General features: G+C 44.1%; 1 protein-coding gene and 1 long non-coding RNA gene across 2 annotated transcripts in view; one reads left to right on the forward strand and one right to left on the reverse strand.

Moving 5' to 3' along the window:
* Positions 1-22,257, forward strand: part of nalcn (sodium leak channel, non-selective) — a 277,249-nt gene that overhangs the window by 141,563 nt on the left and 113,429 nt on the right. Inside the window, exon 15 of the mRNA XM_070437767.1 lies at positions 12,455-12,646. Within this exon, the coding sequence (XP_070293868.1) occupies positions 12,455-12,646 (192 nt within the window). The remainder of the gene's footprint in view (positions 1-12,454; positions 12,647-22,257) is intronic.
* LOC139023760 (uncharacterized) lies at positions 1,167-2,779 on the reverse strand. Its single transcript, XR_011474926.1, has 2 exons — positions 2,688-2,779; positions 1,167-1,709 (listed from the first exon to the last, which is right to left on the reverse strand). It is a non-coding gene; the product is annotated as an uncharacterized lncRNA (long non-coding RNA).

The following is a 22,257-nucleotide window of genomic DNA, read 5'->3' on the forward strand; positions in this document are numbered from 1 at the left end:
TTGTGGGAAGCTTGTAGAAGGCTACCCGAAACGTTTGACCCAAGTTAAACAATTTAAAGGCAATGCAACCAAATACAAATTGAGTGTATGTAAGCTTTTGACCCACTGGGGATGTGATGAAAGAAATAAAAGCTGAAAGAAATCTTTCTCTCTACTATTATTCTGACATTTCACATTCTTAAAATGAAGTGATGAGACTTACTGACCTAAAACAGGGAATTTTTGCGAGGATTAAATGTCAGGAATTGTGATAAACGGAGTTTAACCCTTTCACACGTACCATCACATGGGTGTGATCATTCTACCGTGGTCTCTGAAGCGTATGATCAGACCCGTGTGATTAGAACGCTTATTTGAATGGTCAGTTTCGAATGACGCAACAATCGGCACTTGAGCTGGCCACACTTTCTTCAGAAAGTGTTTTCACAAACAAAGTCCTTGCAAAGTTATGTCCAGAACGTGAGCAGTTTATTTTTAGATGCAATGTTCAGATATTCACAGTAGTATCTATAGCATAACACAATCATCCTAACCGGAAAAATTTAGGCTAGATATGTCCTAGTGCCAACTGAGGAAAGATTGACGCAACACTCTCGGCTGACAAGCTACAATATGAATTAGCTAATAGCAATTACTGTTTATAATTAATCACATCCCATGTGAGCTCACCATTGATCAAAATTATTGAGTAAAACACTTTCTAGAAATCTAAAGTAATCCGTCGATGATTCGTTTCAGCGCTCAGCCATGCTTTTTTCCCTCACTGAAACCAAAGATAATAAGAGAAGACAAGATGAGTTTGGTCTGTTTATAGTATGCATGTTGAAGGGGGTGTTTCATCTACCATGGTTCACATCCCACCATTCAGTTCCTGAATTTCTCAAAAAAGGATTGAACCCTTACTCACCTCGTTTTGTTATAGCATCTTTGGTCCAAAAGACGATTACGTGAAGCCCAGAATGCATTGTATGTCAACAAACATGGCTCCACACATAGCTGGAATTAGCTTAGCTCGTCATTATCAGTACAACCTTCAAAAAAGTATTTTACACACATAATATGTGCCCATTACAATCTATGCAATAATCGGAATGCATGATTTATCACCGTTACTTGAAAACGTGAATTAAACAGTAAATATATAAATAATTACCAAACAAAACATCTTCTGATAGTGATTTATTTGTACAAATGGCGCGTGCCGGCAGTCAATTACGTAACCTCTCACTCCTACTTTGAGCCATTTATTGTTGTTTATGTTTGTAGCTAGTGAGCTAAGCTGTAGCATTAGCAATGTCTTTCTAAAAGGAGACAACTCACAAACTTGGAATTTCTAGATATTAAAATGAGTCTGAAAGTAAGGTCTGAAAGTAAGGAATCAGATTCTGACAGTGACAGTGAGGAGCTTCCCCCCAGCCATTGAGAACCCTGAATCTGATGACCCCTTGACCACTGACAAAGTCCCAGTTCCCTTTGAAGATGCTGGTGGTGATGGAGGCAGACCGATAGTGGATGAAGTACAGGAGGTCTGTGGTAGCTGGAAGGCTGCCAGCCATTTCACCCCTCCTGGCCCTGCTGTTTGCGTTGATGAGTCCCAGTCTGGAGTGCAACGCCACTTACCATTTCCATCTGAGGCAGAGTGCTTCAAGTTGTTTCTGACAGAGGAGCTGTTGGGAGACGTAGTAGAGACCAATCACTATGCCTTGGATCTACAGGAGAAGAGAGAGCCAGGAGTGAGGGGGACAATCACAATTAGTGAAATGTATACATTACATTTACATTACATTACATTTACCTTCCTGGTGACAGTCCTCATGGGGATAGTAAATAACTCCATAAGAGAATACTGGAGCACAGATCCTATGTTTGCAACTCCCTTCTTTGCCACCCTCTTTTCCCAAAACCGCTTCCTAGTTCTGCTGCGATGACTGCATTTCATCAACAATGCTACTGCCGTCCTAAATGACCCCTTAAACAAAATAAGAAATGTCAACAGCTGGCAGTAAAGTGGCATGACAAACGAGACGTCCATGTCCTCTCCACTGTCCATACAGCAACCATGTCGGCCACAGGGAAGGTGGGCCACCTGACGGGAGAGAGAAAAGTCAAACCAGACTGCGTGCTTGACATGACCTCAAAATGGGGGCAGTGGATAAGGCGGACATGATAAACAGCTTTGTGGAATGCACTCAGAAAACGACCAAGTGGTACAAGAGGATATTTTAGAAGAATGTAGCTAGCTACATAAGCTATGACACCATAAAGGTTATGAATTGATTAACGTTACCTCGCGAGTCCTCATTTATAAGGAATATACACAATTATATTATGCTCCATACACACAGTGAGCTACAGTAGAAACGGTATAGCACGACATACAGAAACTATTATAACATAATAAGGCACTTACTTTGATTGAAACGCAGTCTGGATTTGAGCATGTGTGTCTGTAGTGACACCTCTAGCACTGAGACACTGTGCCTTAGACAGCTGTGCCACTTAGGAGTTATAAGGCCAGGGTAGCTTCAAAATACAACACATGCTAATACTTCTCTGACGCAAATAGCATTGTTTTCCAGAGCTAATAGAAGAATGTAGCTAGCTACCTAAGCATTGACTATAACACCATAAACACCATAACGGTAACACGACATGCTGAAACTATTATAACGTACTAAGGCACTTACTTTGATAGAAACGCACACATTTCTAAAGTTATTACTGGTAACGAAAACAACTATGACTGCCATGCAGGTAACATACGAAAAATGTGAACTCGTGTGTGTGCAGGACTGGAGATGAGCAAATGCCTGCAGACTTGAACTGCACAAACAATTGGGAAGTGTTTGGGGAATTTTGTCCGGGTCAACAATGTCAAAAATATTAATTGGTCCGCAAATTAAAAAATGACTTACTTTTATGTGAATGAGTGAGGTGGAACACACCTCAATTCAAACTGTTCTTAGAAATTAAAAAACTTGTTAGAAAATAATTTGAAATTGACAAGTTGAAAACAGATTATAAATAAAAACAGGCTGTGTGCCTTGGTTTGAAGGCAGCGCGGATTAAATGTACTATTGTGTAACAATCACATTCTGGAATGGAGAGAACATTCTTAACTCACACTGGGGCGACCATTAGAGATATTTAAAACTCAACGCATGAAATGGTTAAAGGGGGAGATCAAGCTGATCTCACATCAACACCATTTTCCCAGAAACCCTAGACCCACTCCAATTTGCATACCGCTCCAACAGATCCACAGCGGAAGCAATCTCTATTGTACTCCCCAATGCCCTTTCCCACCTAGACAAAATAAACATCTACGTGAGAATGCTATTCATTGACTACAGCTCAATACCAATGTGCCCTCAAAGCTCATCACTAAGCTAAGGACCCTGGGTCTAAACACCTTCCTCTGCAACTGGATCCTGGACTTCCTGACCGGCCACCCCCAGGTTGTAAGGGTAGGCAACAACACATCTGCCATACTGATCCTCAACATGGGGGCCCCTCAGGGGTGTGTGTTCAGTTCCCTCCTGTACTCTTTGTTCACCCATGACTGCATGGCCAAGCATGACTCCAACACCATCATTAAGTTTGCCGACGACGAAACAGTGGTAATCCTGATCACCGGCAACGATGAGACAGCCTTTTGAGAGGAGGTCAGAGACCTGTCATTGTGGTGCCATGATAACAACCTCTCCCTCAATGTGATTAAGACCAAGGAGATGATTGTGGACTACAGGAAAAGCCGGCCGAGCACGCCCCCATTCTCATCGATGGTGCTGTAGTGGAGCAAGTTGAGAGCTTCAAGTTCCTTGGTGTCCACATCACCAAAAAACTATCATGGTCCAAACACACCAAGACAGTCGTGAAGAGGGCACGACCACTCCTATTCCCCCTCAGGAGACTGAAAAGATTTGGCATGGGTCCTCAGATACTCAAAAAGTTATACATCTGCAGAGCATCCTAAAGGTTCCTAAAGGTTTGCATCACCGCCTGGAATGGCAACTGCTTGGCCTCTGACCGCAAGGCACTACAGAGGGTAGTGCATACGGCCCAGTACATCGCTGGGGCCAAGCTTTTACCCATCTTAATATTTTATTTTTATTGGTCAGTCTGAGATATGGCTTTTTCTTTGCAACTTTGCCTAGAAGGCCAGCATCCCGGAGTCGCCTCTTCACTGTTGACGTTGAGACTGGTGTTTTGCGGGTACTATTTAATGAAGCTGCCAAATGAGGACTTGTGAGGCGTCTGTTTCTCAAACTAGACACTAATGTACTTGTCCTCTTGCTCAGTTGTGCACCGGGGGGATCCCACTCCTCTTTCTATTCTGGTTAGGGCCAGTTTGCGCTGTTTCTGTGACGGGAGTAGTATAAGGTGTTGTACGAGATCTTCATTCTCAGAACAAGAATAGACTGACGAGTTTCAGAAGAAAGTCTTTGTTTCTGGCCGTTTTGAGCTTGTAATCAAACCCCAAATACTGATTGCTCCAGATACTCAACTAGTTTAACACACACTACACTGACAGTCTAACATAAAACCCACACACGTTCACATACGAAAACACATAGACGTATACCGACAACACAAAACAACATACATTCACACTCACACACACTTTCCCACTCATCATATGCTGTGCTACTCATTTTACATTTACATTTTAGTCATTTAGCAGACACTCTCGACCTACAGGAGCAATTGGGGTTAAGTGCCTTGCTCAAGGGCGCATCGTCAAGAGTTTTCACCTAGTCGGCTCGGGATTTCAAACCAGCGACTCTTCGGTCACTAACCCAATGCTCTTAACCACTGGGCTACCTGCCGCCCTACTCTGTTCTTTTTTTTTTTTTTTTTTACTATTATTATTATTTTCTATCCTGATGCCTTGTCACTTAACCCTGCCTTCATGTTCATATATATCTCAAGTACCTCATTCCCCTGCACATTGATCTGGTACTGGTACTCCATGTATAAATAATTCTGAACAGCTTCCTAATATTGAGTTGCACTCCCTTTTCCCCACAGAACAGCCTCAATTGGTCGGCGCATGGACTCTACAAGTTGTCAAAAGCGTTCCACAGGGATACTGGCCCATGTTGTTTCCAATGCTTCCCACAATTGTGTCAAGTTGGCTGGATGTCCTTTGAGTGGTGAACCATTGTTGATACACACTGGAATCTGTTGAGCGTGAAAAATCCAGCAGCGTTGCAGTTCTTGACACTCAAACCGGTGCGCCTGGCACCTACTACCGTACCCCGTTCAAAGACACTTAAATATTTGGTCTTGTTCATTCACCCTCTGAGTGGCACACATACACAATCCATGCCTCAATTGTCTCAAGGCTTAAACATCTTTTTTTTATATACCTAACTCCTCCCGTTCATTTACAGTGATTTGAAGTGGATTTAACAAGTGATATCAATATGGGATCATAGCTTTCACCTGGATTCACCTGGTGGTCAGTCTATGTCATGGAAAGAACACATGTTCCTAATGTTTTGTACACTCAGTGTAAAGCTTAGTTGTTGTGTATTTTATTCCTCTTGTGTTACTATTTGTTTTTATTACTTTTTTCCCATGTTTTTTTACTGCATTGTTGGGAAGGGCTCGTAAGCAAGTCAGAAATATATGGTCAACTTTCATTTCTAGCTAATCATTTATTTACAGTAGTGTGGTTGTGCTGGCTTTGTCCAGCAGAAGGGGCCGCTCGCTCTAGTGGTTGCTTCACGAGCTCTCACTGCTGTAGTTTTCCCACGCTAGCTTGTCAGTTGAATGAGTGACAAAGCCAACCCGTAAAAATATGTTTCAAGAAAAATGGACAACATAACTTCTCTTTGTACTTCATGCCACAAACCAACTTTGTTTAATTGGCAAGAAGACGTGCACGGGTTTTTAAAGGGGTCATTTAGATTTGCTGAAAAGGATAGCAACAGTGGATGAACAGATCGACCTCTGCTGCGGAGAAATGTTTATGAGATTACGCGGTTCTTGGCTAGGCACAAGAAGGCCTTTACCCTTTGCAGACATAGTGAAAGAGTGCTTTTTGTCTTCAGCATAAATAATGTGCTGACTTCAGTAGCAAACATGCAAATACAACAACTATCGGACACAATCTTAATAAGAAGGGCTGAAGATATAGGACAATACATTGGTAAGCAGCTAAACAAGGATATGTCAGTGGCTCCGTGTTTCAGCTTAGCATTGGACGAAAGCACAAATGTTTGTGACATTGCTCAGTTATGCGTATGGGTCCGGTCCCCTAAAGATGAGTCTTATGGGGAAGAAATGTGCGTATTACTTGCAAAGTGAAACGGGAGGAGAGGATATGTTGAATGCACTTCAGGCCTTTATGAATGGGAACCATCTAAACTGGTAAAATCTTGCGTGTGTGCCCTGATGGAGCCCCAAATAGAAGGGACTTGTCGGGCTGATGAGAAAGAGAGAGGGCGTCCCCAACTTTGCTGCGTTTCTTTGCATCATATATCAGGAGGTACTTGTTGCACAACTCAAGAACAGAGAGTTGAAGACTGTGATGCAGCTGTTTGTACAAGTGGTCAACTTGTAATGTTTCAATAGCAATCAAGATTCTAAGATGTACAGGAGTACAATGAGTTTTTCCATGTCATTGAGAACCCTTTTCCAAGTCCCAGTGTCTTCTCTGGCCCCAGTTATCACAGGCCTCTCCCCTGACCGTGCTGCAGTGGAATGTGAAGTTGTTGAACTTCTGGGAAATGACACCCTGAAAGCTGAGATGGGTACCGGTCTTTCCCACTTCTGGAACATGGTTCCTGACACAGAGTACCCAGCTCTGAAGCAGTGTGTGTGCAAAAAGTGATTTTTTGTGAGCACATATACTTGTGAATCAACATTTTCAACCATGAACTTCGTGAAGAGAAAAACACATGAACAGACTGACCAATGCACATCTGGACTGCATTACAATGATTGCAATGACACAGTACAAGTATTGTATGAGGAGTGTCAAGGTGCATCAGGTACACCTCCACTCATCAGGTTATTAAGTATGTTGCTCTTCAAAATGGGTGTTTAACACATGGCTATTTGTTTTATGTGCTGTATTTCGAGTGTAATTTTATAAATATTACATTAGCAGATAAAACTTCTTAATTGAGGTTATTTCAATTTGAGGTTAACGCGGCGGCGTGACGTGGCCATATTGAAAACAAGCAGACGGAAGACAGTTCTTCCTCCAGGGCAAGACACCACTGTTCGGTGTAGAACGCACTTACAGACTGAGAAAGAGTCTATGTTGTTCTCCCCTAATAGTAGCTCACGTCATCTGCCTGAAGATCTACACATACTGGAAGTGCTAATCACTATGATAAAAGATTGTTCATCCTCCATCCCTGTTTCTGTTGTTAACACCACCAAACACAGTGTCACACTAGTTCCGTGTTCTAGTTTGTGACGCATACTGTTTAAGTGGTTTACCCAGCAGCAGGGGAGCCAGTGGAGAAAAATCTGACACGTACACAGAAAAATGAGACATGGTATTCAGTACAGGAAGATACCACAGCCACGACTGAGGAGCCTAGCTCTACACCAGACAGCAAAACATGGGACCCTCCGTTAGTATCAGATCACTTGACCGTTGAACTACAGGCCGCTGCCAAGAGAATGAGGATGATATAGGTTGTATTCCATCACTCCAAATCCACATCAGATTGAAAGACCCGACCCCTGTACAAAATACTTACATATCTGTTCCAAAGCCAGTAGACCGAAGGTGAAGGAGTACCTGCAGGATCTAATCAACAGGGGCTGAATCACAAAATATAAGTCACCCTACTTTTCACCCATTGTCTGTGTCAGAAAGAAATATGGGCGTTTAAGACTCTGCTGTGACGACAGAGAACTGAACCAGAAATCAGTACCAGACAGACACCCCATCCCTACAGTACAGGACATGTTAGATAGCCTCTGTGGCTTCCTCACCAGGGGTTTCATCACACCCTGGGGCTTATATCAGTGGGTGAGGATTCCCTTCGGCTCCGCCCCGGCCGAGTTCCAGAGAACATGGAGGAGTGTCTGTGGGGTCCGATAGATGATATCTGTCAGCCATATCTCGACGACAACCTAGTTCACAGCCAGTCCTTTGATGAGTAAGTCAGACACATCCAAACAGTCCTACTTCGATACCAACAGCATGGCATCATGCTCACTGCTAAGAAATGTGAAATGTTCAGGGCTAAAGTGAGGTTCCTAGGCAGGATGGCGTCAAAAAACAGTTACACCATGGACCCAGCAGATGTGGCTCCTGTCCAGGCCTTGAAAGAGAGACAACCAGCTACAGTAGGGGAACTCAGGCAGGTGTTAGTGTTATTTTCCTAATACACGTTGTATATACAGTTGGAAGTTTACATACACTTAGGCCAAATACATTTAAACTCAGTTTTTACACAATTCCTGACATTTAATCCTCGTAAAAATTCCCTGTCTTAGTTCAGTTAGGATCACCACTTTATTTTAATGTGAAATTTTAATGTGAAATGTCAGAATAATAGTAGAGAGACGGATTTATTTCAGCTTTTATTTCTTTCATCACATTCCCAGTGGGTCAGAAGTTTACATACAGACCAAAAGTTTTGAGAATGACACAAATATTAATTTCCACAAAGTTTGCTGCTTCAGTGTCTTTAGATATTTTTGTCATATGTTACTATGGAATACTGAAGTATAATTACAAGAATTTCATAAGTGTCAAAGGCTTTTATTGACAATTACATGAAGTTGATGCAAAGAGTCAATATTTGCAGTGTTGACCCTTCTTTTTCAAGACCTCTGCTATCCACCTTGGCATGCTGTCAATTAACTTCTGGGCCACATCCTGACTGATGGCAGCCCATTCTTGCATAATCAATGCTTGGAGTTTGTCAGAATTTGTGGGGTTTTGTTTGTCCACCCGCCTCTTGAGGATTGACCACAAGTTCTCAATGGGATTAAGGTCTGGGGAGTTTCCTGGCCATGGACCCAAAATATCGATGTTTTGTTCCCCTAGCCACTTAGTTATCACTTTTGCCTTATGGCAAGGTGCCCCATCATGCTGGAAAAGGTATTGTTCGTCACCAAACTGTTCCTGGATGGTTGGGAGAAGTTGCTCTCTGAGAATGTGTTGGTACCATTCTTTATTCATGGCTGTGTTCTGAGGCAGAAATGTGAGTGAGCACACTCCCTTGGCTGAGAAGCAACCCCACACATGAATGGTCTTAGGATGCTTTACTGTTGGCATGACACAGGACTGATGGTAGCGCTCACCTTGTCTTCTCCGGACAAGCTTTTTTCCGGATGCCCCAAACAATTGGAAAGGGGATTCATCAGAGAAAATGACTTTACCCCAGTCCTCAGCAGTCCAATCCCTGTACCTTTTGCAGAATATCAGTCTTTCCCTGATGTTTTTCCTGGAGAGAAGTGGCTTCTTTGCTGCCCTTCTTGACACCAGGCCATCCTCCAAAAGTCTTCGCCTCACTGTGCGTGCAGATGCACTCACACCTGCCTGCTGACATTCCTGAGCAAGCTCTGTACTGGTTGTGCCCCGATCCCGCAGCTGAATCAACTTTAGGAGACGGTCCTGGCGCTTGCTGGACTTTCTTGGGCGCCCTGAAGCCTTCGTCACAACAATTGAACCGCTCTCCTTGAAGTTCTTGATGATCCGATAAATGGTTGATTTAGGTGCAATCTTACTGGTAGCAATATCCTTGCCTGTGAAGCCCTTTTTGTTTAAAGCAATGATGACGGCACGTGTTTCCTTGCAGGTATCCATGGTTGACAGAGGAAGAACAATGATTCCAAGCACCACCCTCCTTTTGAAGCTTCCAGTCTGTTATTCGAACTCAATCAGAATGACAGAGTGATTTTCAGCCTTGTCCTCGTCAACACTCACACCTGTGTTAACAAGAGAGTCACTGACATGATGTCAGCTGGTCCTTTTGTGGCAGGGCTGAAATGCAATGGAAATGTTTTGGGGGGACTTTGCAATTCCTCTGATCACTCTTCATAACATTCTGGAGTATATGCAAATTGCCATCATACAATCTGAGGCAGCAGACTTTGTGAAAATTAATATTTGTGTCATTCTCAAAACTTTTCGCCACAACTGTACACTCAATTAGTGTTTGGTAGCATTGCCTTTAAATTGTTTAACTTTGGTCAAATGTTTTGGATAGCCTTCCACAAGCTTCCCACAAATTGTTGGGTGCATTTTGGCCCATTCCTCCTGACAAAGCTGATGTAACTGAGTCAGGTTTGTAGGCCTCCTTTCTCGCACACACTTTTCCAGTTCGGCCCCAACATTTTCTATACGATTGAGGTCAGGGCTTTGTGATGGCCACTCCAATACCTTGACGTTGTTGTCCTTAAGCCATTTTGCCACAACTTTGGAAGTATTCTTGGGGTCATTGTCCATTTGGAAGCTTTAACTTCCTGACTGATGTCTTGAAATGTTGCTTCAATATATATCCACATAATTTTCCAACCTCATGATGCCATATATTTTGTGAAGTGCACCAGTCCCTCCTGCAGCAAGCACCCACACAACATGATGCTGCCACCCCCATGCTTCACGGTTGGGATGGTGTTCTTTGGCTTGCAAGCCTCCCCCTTTTTCCTCCAAACATAACAATGGTCATTATGGCCAAACAGTTACATTTTAGTTTCATCAGACCAGAGGACATTTCTCCAAAAAGTACAATCTTTGTCCCAATGTGCAATTGCAAACCGTAGTCTGGCTTTTTTATGGCGGTTTTGGAGCAGTGGCTTCTTTGCTGAGCGGCCTTTCAGGTTATGTCAATATAGAACTCGTTTTACTCTGGATATAGATACTTTTGGACCTGTTTCCTCCAGAATCTTCACAAGATCCTTTGCTGTTGTTCTGGGATTCATTTGCAAACGGAGACGCAGATGGCCTATCAAGGATGCCATTGGATATTATTATTATTATTCTTTCTTTCAACTGTTTAACTGCACACAGAGTGAGTCCATGCATCTTATTATGTGACTTGCTAAGCAAATGTTTACTCTTGAACCTAGTCAGGCTTGCCCTAACAAAGGGTTTGAATACTTATTGACTCAAGACATTTCAACGTTTCTTTTTTTATTAATTTAAAAAAAATGTCTTAAAAACATAATTCCACTTTGAAGTTATTTGTTATCACACAAAATCTCAATTTAATCCTTTTTAAATTCAGGCTGTAACACAACAACATTTGGAAAAAGTCAAGGGTTGTGAATACTTTCTTAAGGCTTAAAAAATGAAAAAGCAAACTTGCTGCATGCAAGAGTCGAACGGCTGAGGTAAGTATCACGAGGCTAGTGAGCAAATCCGCTATGTTAAAATATTATCTCTGCGCTAATATGCACACGACTCATTTTGTTGACACTTTCAAGAGGGCATGTCAGCAAGAAGTTTCCCGCCTGGGAACAGTAGCCAATCAAATGCATGCATTTGACTTTCTCGAGAATTGAAACATTAACAATAACAAAGCGGGCCCCGTTGTCTACGCCCTTTGTTTTCGGCACATGTGACAAATGCAGTTTGATTTGATTTGATGATCTACGATCCGACCTCTGACCTCTGACCACCAGACAGGTTAAACACGGGTCGATGGGGTTAAAAAAAAGTAAATTGTCATTATGCTATTCAGAGTTCAATCAGTATGCATCAGCTGTTTGGAGCAAAGGAAGGAGCAGTGAGAAGACAAAGGAATATTTAGAAGTCCAAAGAAACATGCATAGTACGAACAACATTTCTTAATTTGATCCCAAATCTTGTTCCAATGGCCACAGGAGTTGGCAAAACAGTACAAACAGATCTGGGACCAGTCTACATTTTGTCCTCTATAGACACTCACCTGGAAGTAAACACAGGAGGTCAGTACGGCTGTAATGGTTGTTTTTATACCGCTACCAGTATTTTATATTTGGTGTGGGAACCTTGGGTTACTTTTACAGCAGGTAAACATGAACTATACCATATCTGTTTGTGCTGTGTACCCAACTCGTATCGTTCATGTCATACCAAATATACTTTTTGGCATAACAATGTCCATAGGATTTAAAAAGACCGCACAAACAGATGTGGGATCAGTCTAATCAACTACCAGCATTGTATTTTCTGTGGTTATTGGAAGGCAAGGAGGATGCACAGTACTTAAGAACGTTTTCTGAAAAGCTTTTGGGTAGCATTTCATTGGAAGGTCTGCTTGTAAGTCAGACCTTTTGGACTCGTTAGACTAATATGTTTTGATCCTCAATAACTTGAAGTAAATGCATTGGTGTTATCATATTTGAGATGCTTTTTCTCATCTCTTTCTTTATTTCCATGTGCTCCAAATGCTTATTTATTCATTGTAAAGGGGAACACTTGGCTCAAAATTCTCTCTCTCTCTCTCTCTCTCATATATATATAAAGCCTTCCCCTCTCTCTCCACAGGTACTGCGAGTGGTGCGTCTGATAAAGATCTCCCCGGCACTAGAGGACTTTGTGTACAAGATCTTTGGTCCCGGTAAGAAGCTGGGCAGCTTGGTGGTGTTCACAGCGAGCCTGCTCATAGTCATGTCAGCCATCAGTCTACAGATGTTCTGCTTCGTGGAGGAACTGGACCGATTCACCACCTTTCCCAGAGTAAGAGTTATTGGAAGCACAACTTGTATAGTGTGTTACGATGCAGTCATAATGCATTATAAGACCTGTTCTAAGCATCTATGATCCCATTTTAATGTTAATCCTTCAGTGAATCATGTAGGCCTGCTGTAACTCATTCACTGACATCTAGGGTAAGACCTCATTCACTCACTCACACACACACTCATTCACTTATGGTAATCAATGATTTGGATGAGTTTAATATTACAGTACAAATTCCTGATTTGTCATTTCTGAGCAACTGAACCTGTAGCATAACAACAGGTCCCACTATTAACTCACAATTCTCTCCCCACTGAACACTACCCATTCTTTTCTTCTTGAACACGTGATGCACAGGTGTTAAAAAATCTGGAAAAAGTCAGGAAAATCATGCTAGTGTGGTGGTATTTAATTTGTCGACAGATGTGGAGCCCACCGCCACCTCCTTTGATTTCTAAGTGCTCATCAGCTTCTTTCTTTCTCATTAGTCACATCCTTTCATCCACCCCCCCTCCCCGCACCCTATTTTTCCCCGCTTCCACTGATTCCAGCACAGTGGGACTTGGAGAGGTTCTCGTAAACAGATGCCGCTCTACGTCTTCTCTTTTCCGGGGACACGGCCACACACACGCACACACGGACACACACACACACAAACTCACATATGGATTCACACGTGGATTCACACCAACCACAAGTGCATGGACACACTCACATACACACACACAGACATATACACACACACAAACACACTCGCATATGGATTCACACATGGATTCACACCAACCACAAGTGCATGGACACACTCACACACACACACACACAGGCACATAATGCATACACACCGCACACACATCAGATTTAATGATGTCCCCCGTGGATAGACCTGTTGCTGGGTTTATCATTATCTGCAGTGACTTGGGGTGTAGATTTAGGAGAGGAGAAGAGAGGGGAGCAGAGGGGAGAAGACAGGAGAGGGATCACTCTTATTCTTCACCACTACTCTTACTCTTATCTCCAATAACCCCCTTAGCCCTCCATCTCTGTTTTGTGCGATCCCGCAAGCCCCATCGTGTCATAGTGGTGTACCAATTCAAGTTTGAGCGAGACGTAGTGCCTTTTCAGCCCTCTCGTTGGTCCTCCAAACAAAGCGAATCGAGATGCAGACTTTCTTTCGAGTGGTAACCAAAACTCCCATGAAGCTCTGCGACCCAAGTTTGGAGAGTTGCTTCAGGAAAAATGACAGACAAATATACTTGGAGGGAAGCAAATGTGAGTAATTATAACTTCATAACAAATCATGCTTTGCTCAGAATGTTTGTGCAATACATTTCAACGACCAAAAAACAGTTCTGGATCATGAATGGGAAGTTATTAAGCTTCTTATAAGCTTCTTTGCTCCATGCACAGCGGGCTTACCTGTTGCTGCTGACCACGATTACCACCGGCAATGAAAAGAGGATCCAAGCTTGGATGAAAAGACAGGCTCGTCTTCCTAATATCTTGATGGCTAATGTCCAATCGCTAGAAAATAAACTTTGAACTCTGTGCAAGGCTTCAATCGCAGAGGTACATCAGGGAATGCTGTGCCTTCGTTTTTACAGAGACATGACTTACGGACCATACACTCGACTGCTATTCTGTCTTTTTTGTACTTTTACTCCTATTTCGTGATATCCAATTGGTAGTTACGGTCTTGTCCCATCGCTGCAACTCCCCTACTGACTTGGGAGAGGCGAAGGTCGAGAGCCATGCGTCATCCGAAACACAACCCAACCAAGCCGCATTGCTCCTTGACACACTGCTCACTTAACCTGGAAACCAGCCGCACCAATGTGTCGGAGGAAACACCGTCCAGCTGGCGACCGATGTCAGTTTGCAGGCGCCCGACTGGCCACAAGGAGTAGCTATAGCGCGATGGGACAAGGAAATCCCTGCCGGCCAAACCCTCCCCTAACCTGTACGTCCCTGGGCCAATTGTGCGCCACCTCATGGGTCTCCCGTTCACGGCCGGCTGTGACACAGCCTGGGATCGAACCTGGGTCTGTAGTGATGCCTCAAACACTGCGATGCAGTGCCTTAGACTGCTGCGCCACTCGGGAGGCCCCTACGACCTGGCGTTTCTGATGTTAAAATGCCGACCCCACTATATGCCAAGGGAATTCACGTGTTATTATCACATTGATGTACATACCCATATCCTGCCTCTCAAAAAAAATTGCTCGACCATGTCATTTTGGAGACAATTTTATTATAAATAAGAATATAATATGTTTCTTAACATTTCATCTGGATGCTAACGTGATTACAGATAATCCTGAATGAATCGTGAATCACGATGAATGACAAAGTTACAGAGGGTCAAAGATCATACCCCCAAGCTAACCTCTCACCTTTACCAGTAACGACTGAGGTTAGCATGTCTTGGGCGTATGACTTTGACCCTCTGTAACTTCTGCAGCCGGGATCCATACAGTGAGCAAGTTATCCTCTTTCTCTCTGTTTATTTTACTGGTGCATGTGTGATCAAGTGTGTGTTGCTTTTGTGTGTTTGCCATTTCACTGGCGATGCTTGTTTTCGGGACGCGGGTTGTGTTTGCCATTTCGCTGGCGGTGCTTGTTTTCGGGACGCGGGTTGTGTTTGTGAACTAATTTTAGCTCACAAAAAGATTGTTGCATGTCTAATACTAGACAGAAAAACACTGCAAAGAGTTCTATGAAGATGTAATAGATTTGCAGGAAAATAACTTTAAGTCCTTCCTGTATCTCTATGCATTCTACCAACAAAAGGGTTGAAGATCTGTTTAAGAATGTAATGGAATTTAAACAGAGTTTGGATTTTACGCAGTCGGAGGGGGAGGAGCTAAAGGGCGTGAATGTCACCAGCCAGACCACATTCAAAACCATGTCTGAGGATTTCGCAATTTTCCAAACAACACTTGACAAGCACTCTTCCAAAGGAGACTACCTCGAAAACCACTCGAGGCGCAATAACATTTTAATCGATGTAATTGAGGACGTAAAGACTAAAACTTGGCATAGCACAGAAGTCCTGGCCAAGAAACTCCTGGCAAATCAACTCAAACCGGATCCCAGACTCATCGAGATGGAGAGGGTGCATAGGAATGGCACTTTCTTCCCCGAAGGACGGCCCAAATCTATAGTGGTGAAACTGCTCAGGTTCAAAGACAAGGAGGAGATTCTCAGATTAGCCAAGTGCCTGAAGGGAAACAATATCTCCACCAATGAAGACTCCTCTGGAAAGGTACGCCTCAAAAGAAAGGAACTGCTGCCACGACTAATTGAGGAACAAAAGTACGATCAGCGGGTTGTTCACCCCCGTCTCATAGCCCTATGGCAAGTGAATCTGCTATAGTCCAATGATTTGACACACACACACGTACATGATGTATTCTACTTTGTTGGTGTGTTTCACGTAACCTCATGACCAAAAACACACATTTCTCAAAACGTCATTACCCTCTGAAGTCTTCAGTTGTGTTATGTGAACTGTGTCAATGTGCATTCCAAAGGAAGTTCACTCCTATTGATAAAACTAACACAGATCTATGGTTGTATTGGACATGGGAGATATGCACTTCTATGTTTCTGTTCCATTTTCTGGATGATTCCGACTGTGTATCTCTCTCAGTTGGACAGGACGTCAACCCTGATAACATGGTCTTGAACCCGTTAGATATTAATGAAGCGAACAATAAATATAATGATTGTGTTGATCTAGATTCTAATTTCCTGAGATTTACCAGAGATGAGTCTATCACTTGCGATTACTATAATGTTAAGCAATTTAACAACCTGTATAGCAGTTTATCTAATTCTAACACGGAACCCAAACCGGCTGTGGGTGTGTGCCATCATGCGCCAACGTACATACATTTATTTTGGGTACCTGCAGCGCGATCTGCGTCACAAATAGAACTGACTTCTATTTTAGCCCTTGGCAACGCAGACGATCGTTGGCAGTGTGGGTGCAATAATTTAATAATATAGATTTCTATATTTATTTTGCAACGTTCGCGCACGCGACCCGAGCGAAGTAGTCAGCATGTAAGACAAACTTATTTGATTTGAATGTTCAGTCTTCCTAAAAATCATGACCACCTTGTTCATTATCTGTCTTCTCTCAATCATTCATTTTCCATTGTTGCCCTTTCAGAAACATGGTTGACTAAAGAGACAAATCTCCTTATAATGCCTCAAGTGTGGGAGGCGGAATGGCCATTTTTGTTCATTAACGTTTTCAATTATTTCTAAGAAAAGAACTTGCACTTAGGTCTGATAACATTGATGTTGAATCTCTTTTTATAGAAATTCCCTCCTGTTCATTTTATGGTTGAAAAACAGTGGTAATTGGATGCATCTATCAACCACCCGATTCTGAAATTGGTAGTTGTATTTATATTTTTGCATCAACCTTGGATTTGATTAATAATGAAGATAACATTAGTTTTCTATTGGGTGATTACAACATAAACTTATATACCACTCACTGACGTCTTACTTGTTGAATACTTTATACTCCAGCTATCTGTATCCCCTCATCTATAAGCCCACAAGAGTGATCAGTTCATATGCCACCCTTATTGATAATATTTGTATAATATTGATAATATTTGTAAAAATTATTTGAATAATGTGGCTGATACAGGTATACTTTATTCTAAGATTTCTGACCACTTTCCAATTTTCCACATCTCTTTGGCAGCTGGAATCTCTTTACCAGATGGGAATGATTAGTAGGATTAAGAGTATAATATTTAACAAATGTAATTGTGAGCACGTTTCGATGTTGATTGATGATATTTCTTGGGAAATTCTTTATTATCAGGCCGATGCGGAGTCTGCTTACTTTTCTCACGTCTTTAAATTACGTAAATTAGAGAAAACTGATGGAAATTCCTTGGATTACATTCAATGACATTTCCCAAGTCTTCTTCAGTGTCACGTTCCTGACCTTATTTCCTTTGTTTAGCCTTGTTTAGTTGGTCAGGACGTGAGCTGGGTGGGCATTCTATGTTATGTGTTTCTATGTTGGGTTCATTGTATTAGCCTGATATGGTTCTCAATCAGGGGCAGGTGTTTTACGTTTCCTTTGATTGAGAACCATATTAAGGTAGGCTGTTCTCACTGTTTGTTTGTGGGTGATTGTTGCTGTGTCTGTGTTTGTTCTCCACACGGTACTGTTTCGTTCGTTCGTTTGTTCCTGTTCGTGCGTTCATGTTTTATGTTCTCAAGTTCAGGTCTGTTCACGTCGTTTTGTTATTTTGTATTTTGTCAGTGTTCTGTTTAGTTGGATAAATCATTAAAATTCAACATCATGAACATTCACCACGCTGCGCCTTGGTCCTCCTCTCTTTCACCTGAACGGACGTAATTCAGTTGATCCTCCTGATGTGATGAAGGTTGATGTAAGTCATTTGTAACTTAAAGATATCGGCATTAGGTCATGATGAGATTGGTGACTCTTTACCAAACCAATGCAAACTGCTTGTTCCTAAAGATTTGAAAACGGCCAAAGTTAGCCCCTTATACATTTGGGGATCCTAGATCTTTTACAAATTATTGCCAAAAATCTGTACTATCATGTTTTTCAAAAATCCCCCCAAAATTAGAAACAAAATGTGGAAAAAGCTCAGGGTCTGAATACTTTCCAAAGGCACTGTAAATCAACACTGTATTCTATATGAACACCAATATTTTTTCGTAAAAACTACTCAACTGAACAGCAATGAATACACTCTTGGCCTATTTTTGATATATCCAAAGCATTTGACACGGTTGATCATGAAATATTACTTTTGTAAATTGCATTATTACATTTTTCATGATTTTACATATAATTAGCTATATAGTTATATTTACAAGAGAGAAAATGTGCTTATGCAAACGGCTGTGCATCTACCAGGCCAAAACATTTCTTGGGGGGCTAGAGTAGTGGGCCGAGGGCAGGTAGGAGACCTGCGCCACTTCCCAGGCTAACCGTGGAGAGCGGGAGTACGGCAGCAACCGTGTTACGCAGTAGAGCGCACGGTGTCTCCTGTACGTGTGCATAGCCCAGTGCGGGTTATTCACCTCCCCGCACTGGTAGGGCTAGATTGAGCATTGAGCCAAGTGCCATGAAGCCGGCTCTACCTATCTGGCCACCAGTACATCTCCTCGGCCGGCTTACATGGCACCAGCCTTACGCATGGTGTCCCCGGTCGCCTACATAGCCCGGTGCGGGTTATTCCACCTCCCCCACTGGTCGGGCGACGGGGAGCATTCAACCAGGTAAGGTTGGGCAGGCTCGGTGCTCAAGGAGCCAGTACGCCTGCACGGTCCGGTATTTCCGGCGCCACCTTCCCGCCCCAGTCCTGTTCCACCAGTGCCAACACCACGCACCAGGCTTCCAGTGTGTCTCCAGAGCCCTGTTCCTCCTCCACGCACTCGTACAATGGTGCGTGTCTCCAGCCCATTACCACCAGTGCCTAAACCACGCACCAAACCTCCTGTGTGTCCCCAGAGTCCTGTGCGTCCTGTTGCTCCCCGCACTAGCCCTGAGATGCGTGTCCCCAGCCCGGTACCACCAGTTCCGGCACCACGCACTAGGCCTAATGTGCGTTTCCAGGGTCCAGTATGCCCTGTTCCTGCTCCCCGCACTAGCCCTGAGATGCGTGTCCCCAGCCCGGTACCACCAGTTCCGGCACCACGCACCAGGCCTACAGTGCGCCTCAGCCGGCCAGAGCCATCCGTCTCTCCAGCGCCATCTGAGCCATCCGTCTCTCCAGCGCCATCTGAGCCATCCGTCTCTCCAGCGCCATCTGAGCCATCCGTCTCTCCAGCGCCATCTGACCATCCGTCTCCCCAGCGCCATCTGAGCCATCCGTCTCCCCACGCCATCTGAGCCATCCGTCTGCCCAGTGCCATTAGAGCCGCCCGTCTGTCCCGAGCCGTCAGAGCCGATCGTCAGTCAGGAGCCGCTAGAGCCGATCGTCAGACAGATCTGCCAGAGCCGCCAACCAGACAGGATTCGCAGAGCCGCCAACCAGACAGGACTGCCAGAGCCACCAACCAGACAGGATCTGCCAGAGCCGCCAACCAGACAGGATCTGCCAGAGCCCCAACCAGACAGGATCTGCCAGAGCCCAACCAGACAGGATCTGCCAGAGCCGCCAACCAGACAGGATCTGCCAGGGCCGCAGCCAGCCATGAGCAGCCAGATCCGTCAGCCAGCCATGAGGACCAGAGCCGTCAGCCAGCCATGAGCAGCCAGATCCGTCAGCCAGCCATGAGCAGCCAGATCCGGTCAGCCAGCCATGAGCAGCCAGATCCGTCAGCCAGCCATGAGCAGCCAGATCCGTCAGCCAGCCATGAGCAGCCAATCCGTCAGCCAGCATGCAGCCATCCGTCAGCCAGCCATGAGCAGCCAGATCCGTCAGCCAGCCATGAGCAGCCAGATCGTCACCACCATGAGCCCATGACCAGCCATGAGCAGCCAGATTCGTCAGCCAGACATGAGCAGCCAGATCCGTCAGCTAGCCAGGATCCGCCAGAGCAGTCCAGCCAGGATCCGCCAGAGCCGTCCAGCCAGATCCGCCAGAGCCGTCCAGCCAGGATCCCCCATTTAGTCCGGTGCTGTCCCTTATCCTGGTGCTGTTCCCTTATCCTGGTGCTGTCCCTTCTTGTTTCCCTTATCCTGTCTGCCCCTTAGTCCTACTCCCCTTAGTCCGGTGCTGCCCTTATTCCAGTGGGTTTAAAGTGGGTAGTGACTATGGTGGTGGGGACCACGACCAGTGCCGGAGCCGCCGCCGTGGACGGACGCCCACCCAGACCCTCCCCTAGACTATGTGCTGGTGCGCCCGGAGTTCGCACCTTAAGGGGGGGTTAGTCACGCCCTGGCCTTAGTATTCTTTGTTTTCTTTATTATTTTAGTTAGGTCAGGGTGTGACATGGGTATTTGTGTTTTGGTGTTTATTATGGTAAAGGGTGTTGGTTTTAGTGTATGGTTTGTGTGAGTGTATGTGTCTAGTATTGTCTATGGTTGAGTGTAGGTGTTTAGGAAAGTCTATGGTTGCCTGATTTTGTTCTCAATCAGAGACAGCTGGTTTATGTTGTCTCTGATTGAGCCATATTTAAGGTAGCCATAGGCTTTAGATGTTTGTGGGTAATTGTCTATGTTTAACGTTGTACCTGTGTGTGTGCACTACGTTATTTAGCTTCCACATCCGTTTTGTTGTTTTGTATAGTTTGTGTAAGTGTTTCGTTTCGTGTTCTATCTTCTTCATAAATAAAAAGAAGATGTATTCATATCCCGCTGCGCCTTGGTCCGTCTCTCCACACGATCGTGACACCATGCTAGCACCTCTCTCCGGAATCGTGCTTCGAACTCCTCATCCGACTCCCTGACTGGCTCTATGTGCCCCCCCAAAAAACGTATTGGGGTTTCTGTGGCCTACCTCGTTGGTATTTCTCCTTGTAATATCGCCGTTCCGCTTTAGCTGCCTCTATTTCCTCCCTCGGAAGGCGATACTCCCCAGCCTACGTTCAGGGTCCTGCTCCGTCCAAAATCTTCTCCCAGGTCCATTCCTCCTTAACACGCTGCTTGGTCCTTTTATGGTGGGTTCTTCTGTCACGGCCGTCAAAAGGAGGAGACCAAGGCGCAGAGTGGTATGCGTACATTCTTCTTTATTATAAGAATGAACACTAAACAAAACTAACAAAAGAACAAAAATAACCGTGAAGCTATGCAAAATGAGTGCTAACAAGCAACTACACATAGACAAGAACCCATGAACACAAAAGGGAAAATGGCTACCTAAATATGATCCCCAATCAGAGACAACGATAAACAGCTGCTTCTGATTGGGAACCATATCAGGCCACCATAAACCTACACATCACCTAGACCTACATATCCTAGACTTACAAAAACCCTAAACAATACAAAACTAGCATACCCACCCTCGTCACACCCTGACCTAACCAAAATAATAAAGAAAACATAGATAACTAAGGTTAGGGCGTGACATGGGGTCTAAAACCAGACTGAAGCATTTTGTTTACATTGTTTGTCTTCAGAAAGGCAGTGAGTTGCTGCACAACAGCTTTTTCTAAAATTCTTGAGAGGAATGGGAGATTCGATATAGGCCGATATTTTTATTTTATTTTCTGCGTCAAGGTTTGGCTTTTTCAAGAGATGCTTTATTACTGCCACTTTTAATGAGTTTGGTACACATCCGTCTATGAATTGTGTGGTAGGCTATCCTGGTGGATTCTGCTGTGCGCGAGTGATGTAGTGATTTCCAATTTGCAAGGGTTATTTATCTCTCTCTATAACTAATAGCTCCGTTTGAGGGACACTCCCTCACCGAAGGAGACTCGAAAACGAGGGGGAGGGCTAAGGGGGTATTAGGATTGAGCCTTACAATAGGCCCTGAAGGCACAGGGAATCAGCTGACCTTCATCTGACCTACAAACAGACTGGGCATGGACATGGGGCCAAGTCTCCAAGTCATAGCACCCTTGGGGGTGTGTATCAGACACACAAATATACATGCATGCATTCACGGACACATCCACACAAGTGCACATACACACGCGTACACACA

This window comes from Salvelinus sp. IW2-2015, linkage group LG36, assembly GCF_002910315.2.
Source record: "Salvelinus sp. IW2-2015 linkage group LG36, ASM291031v2, whole genome shotgun sequence".
NCBI lineage: Eukaryota > Metazoa > Chordata > Actinopteri > Salmoniformes > Salmonidae > Salvelinus > Salvelinus sp. IW2-2015.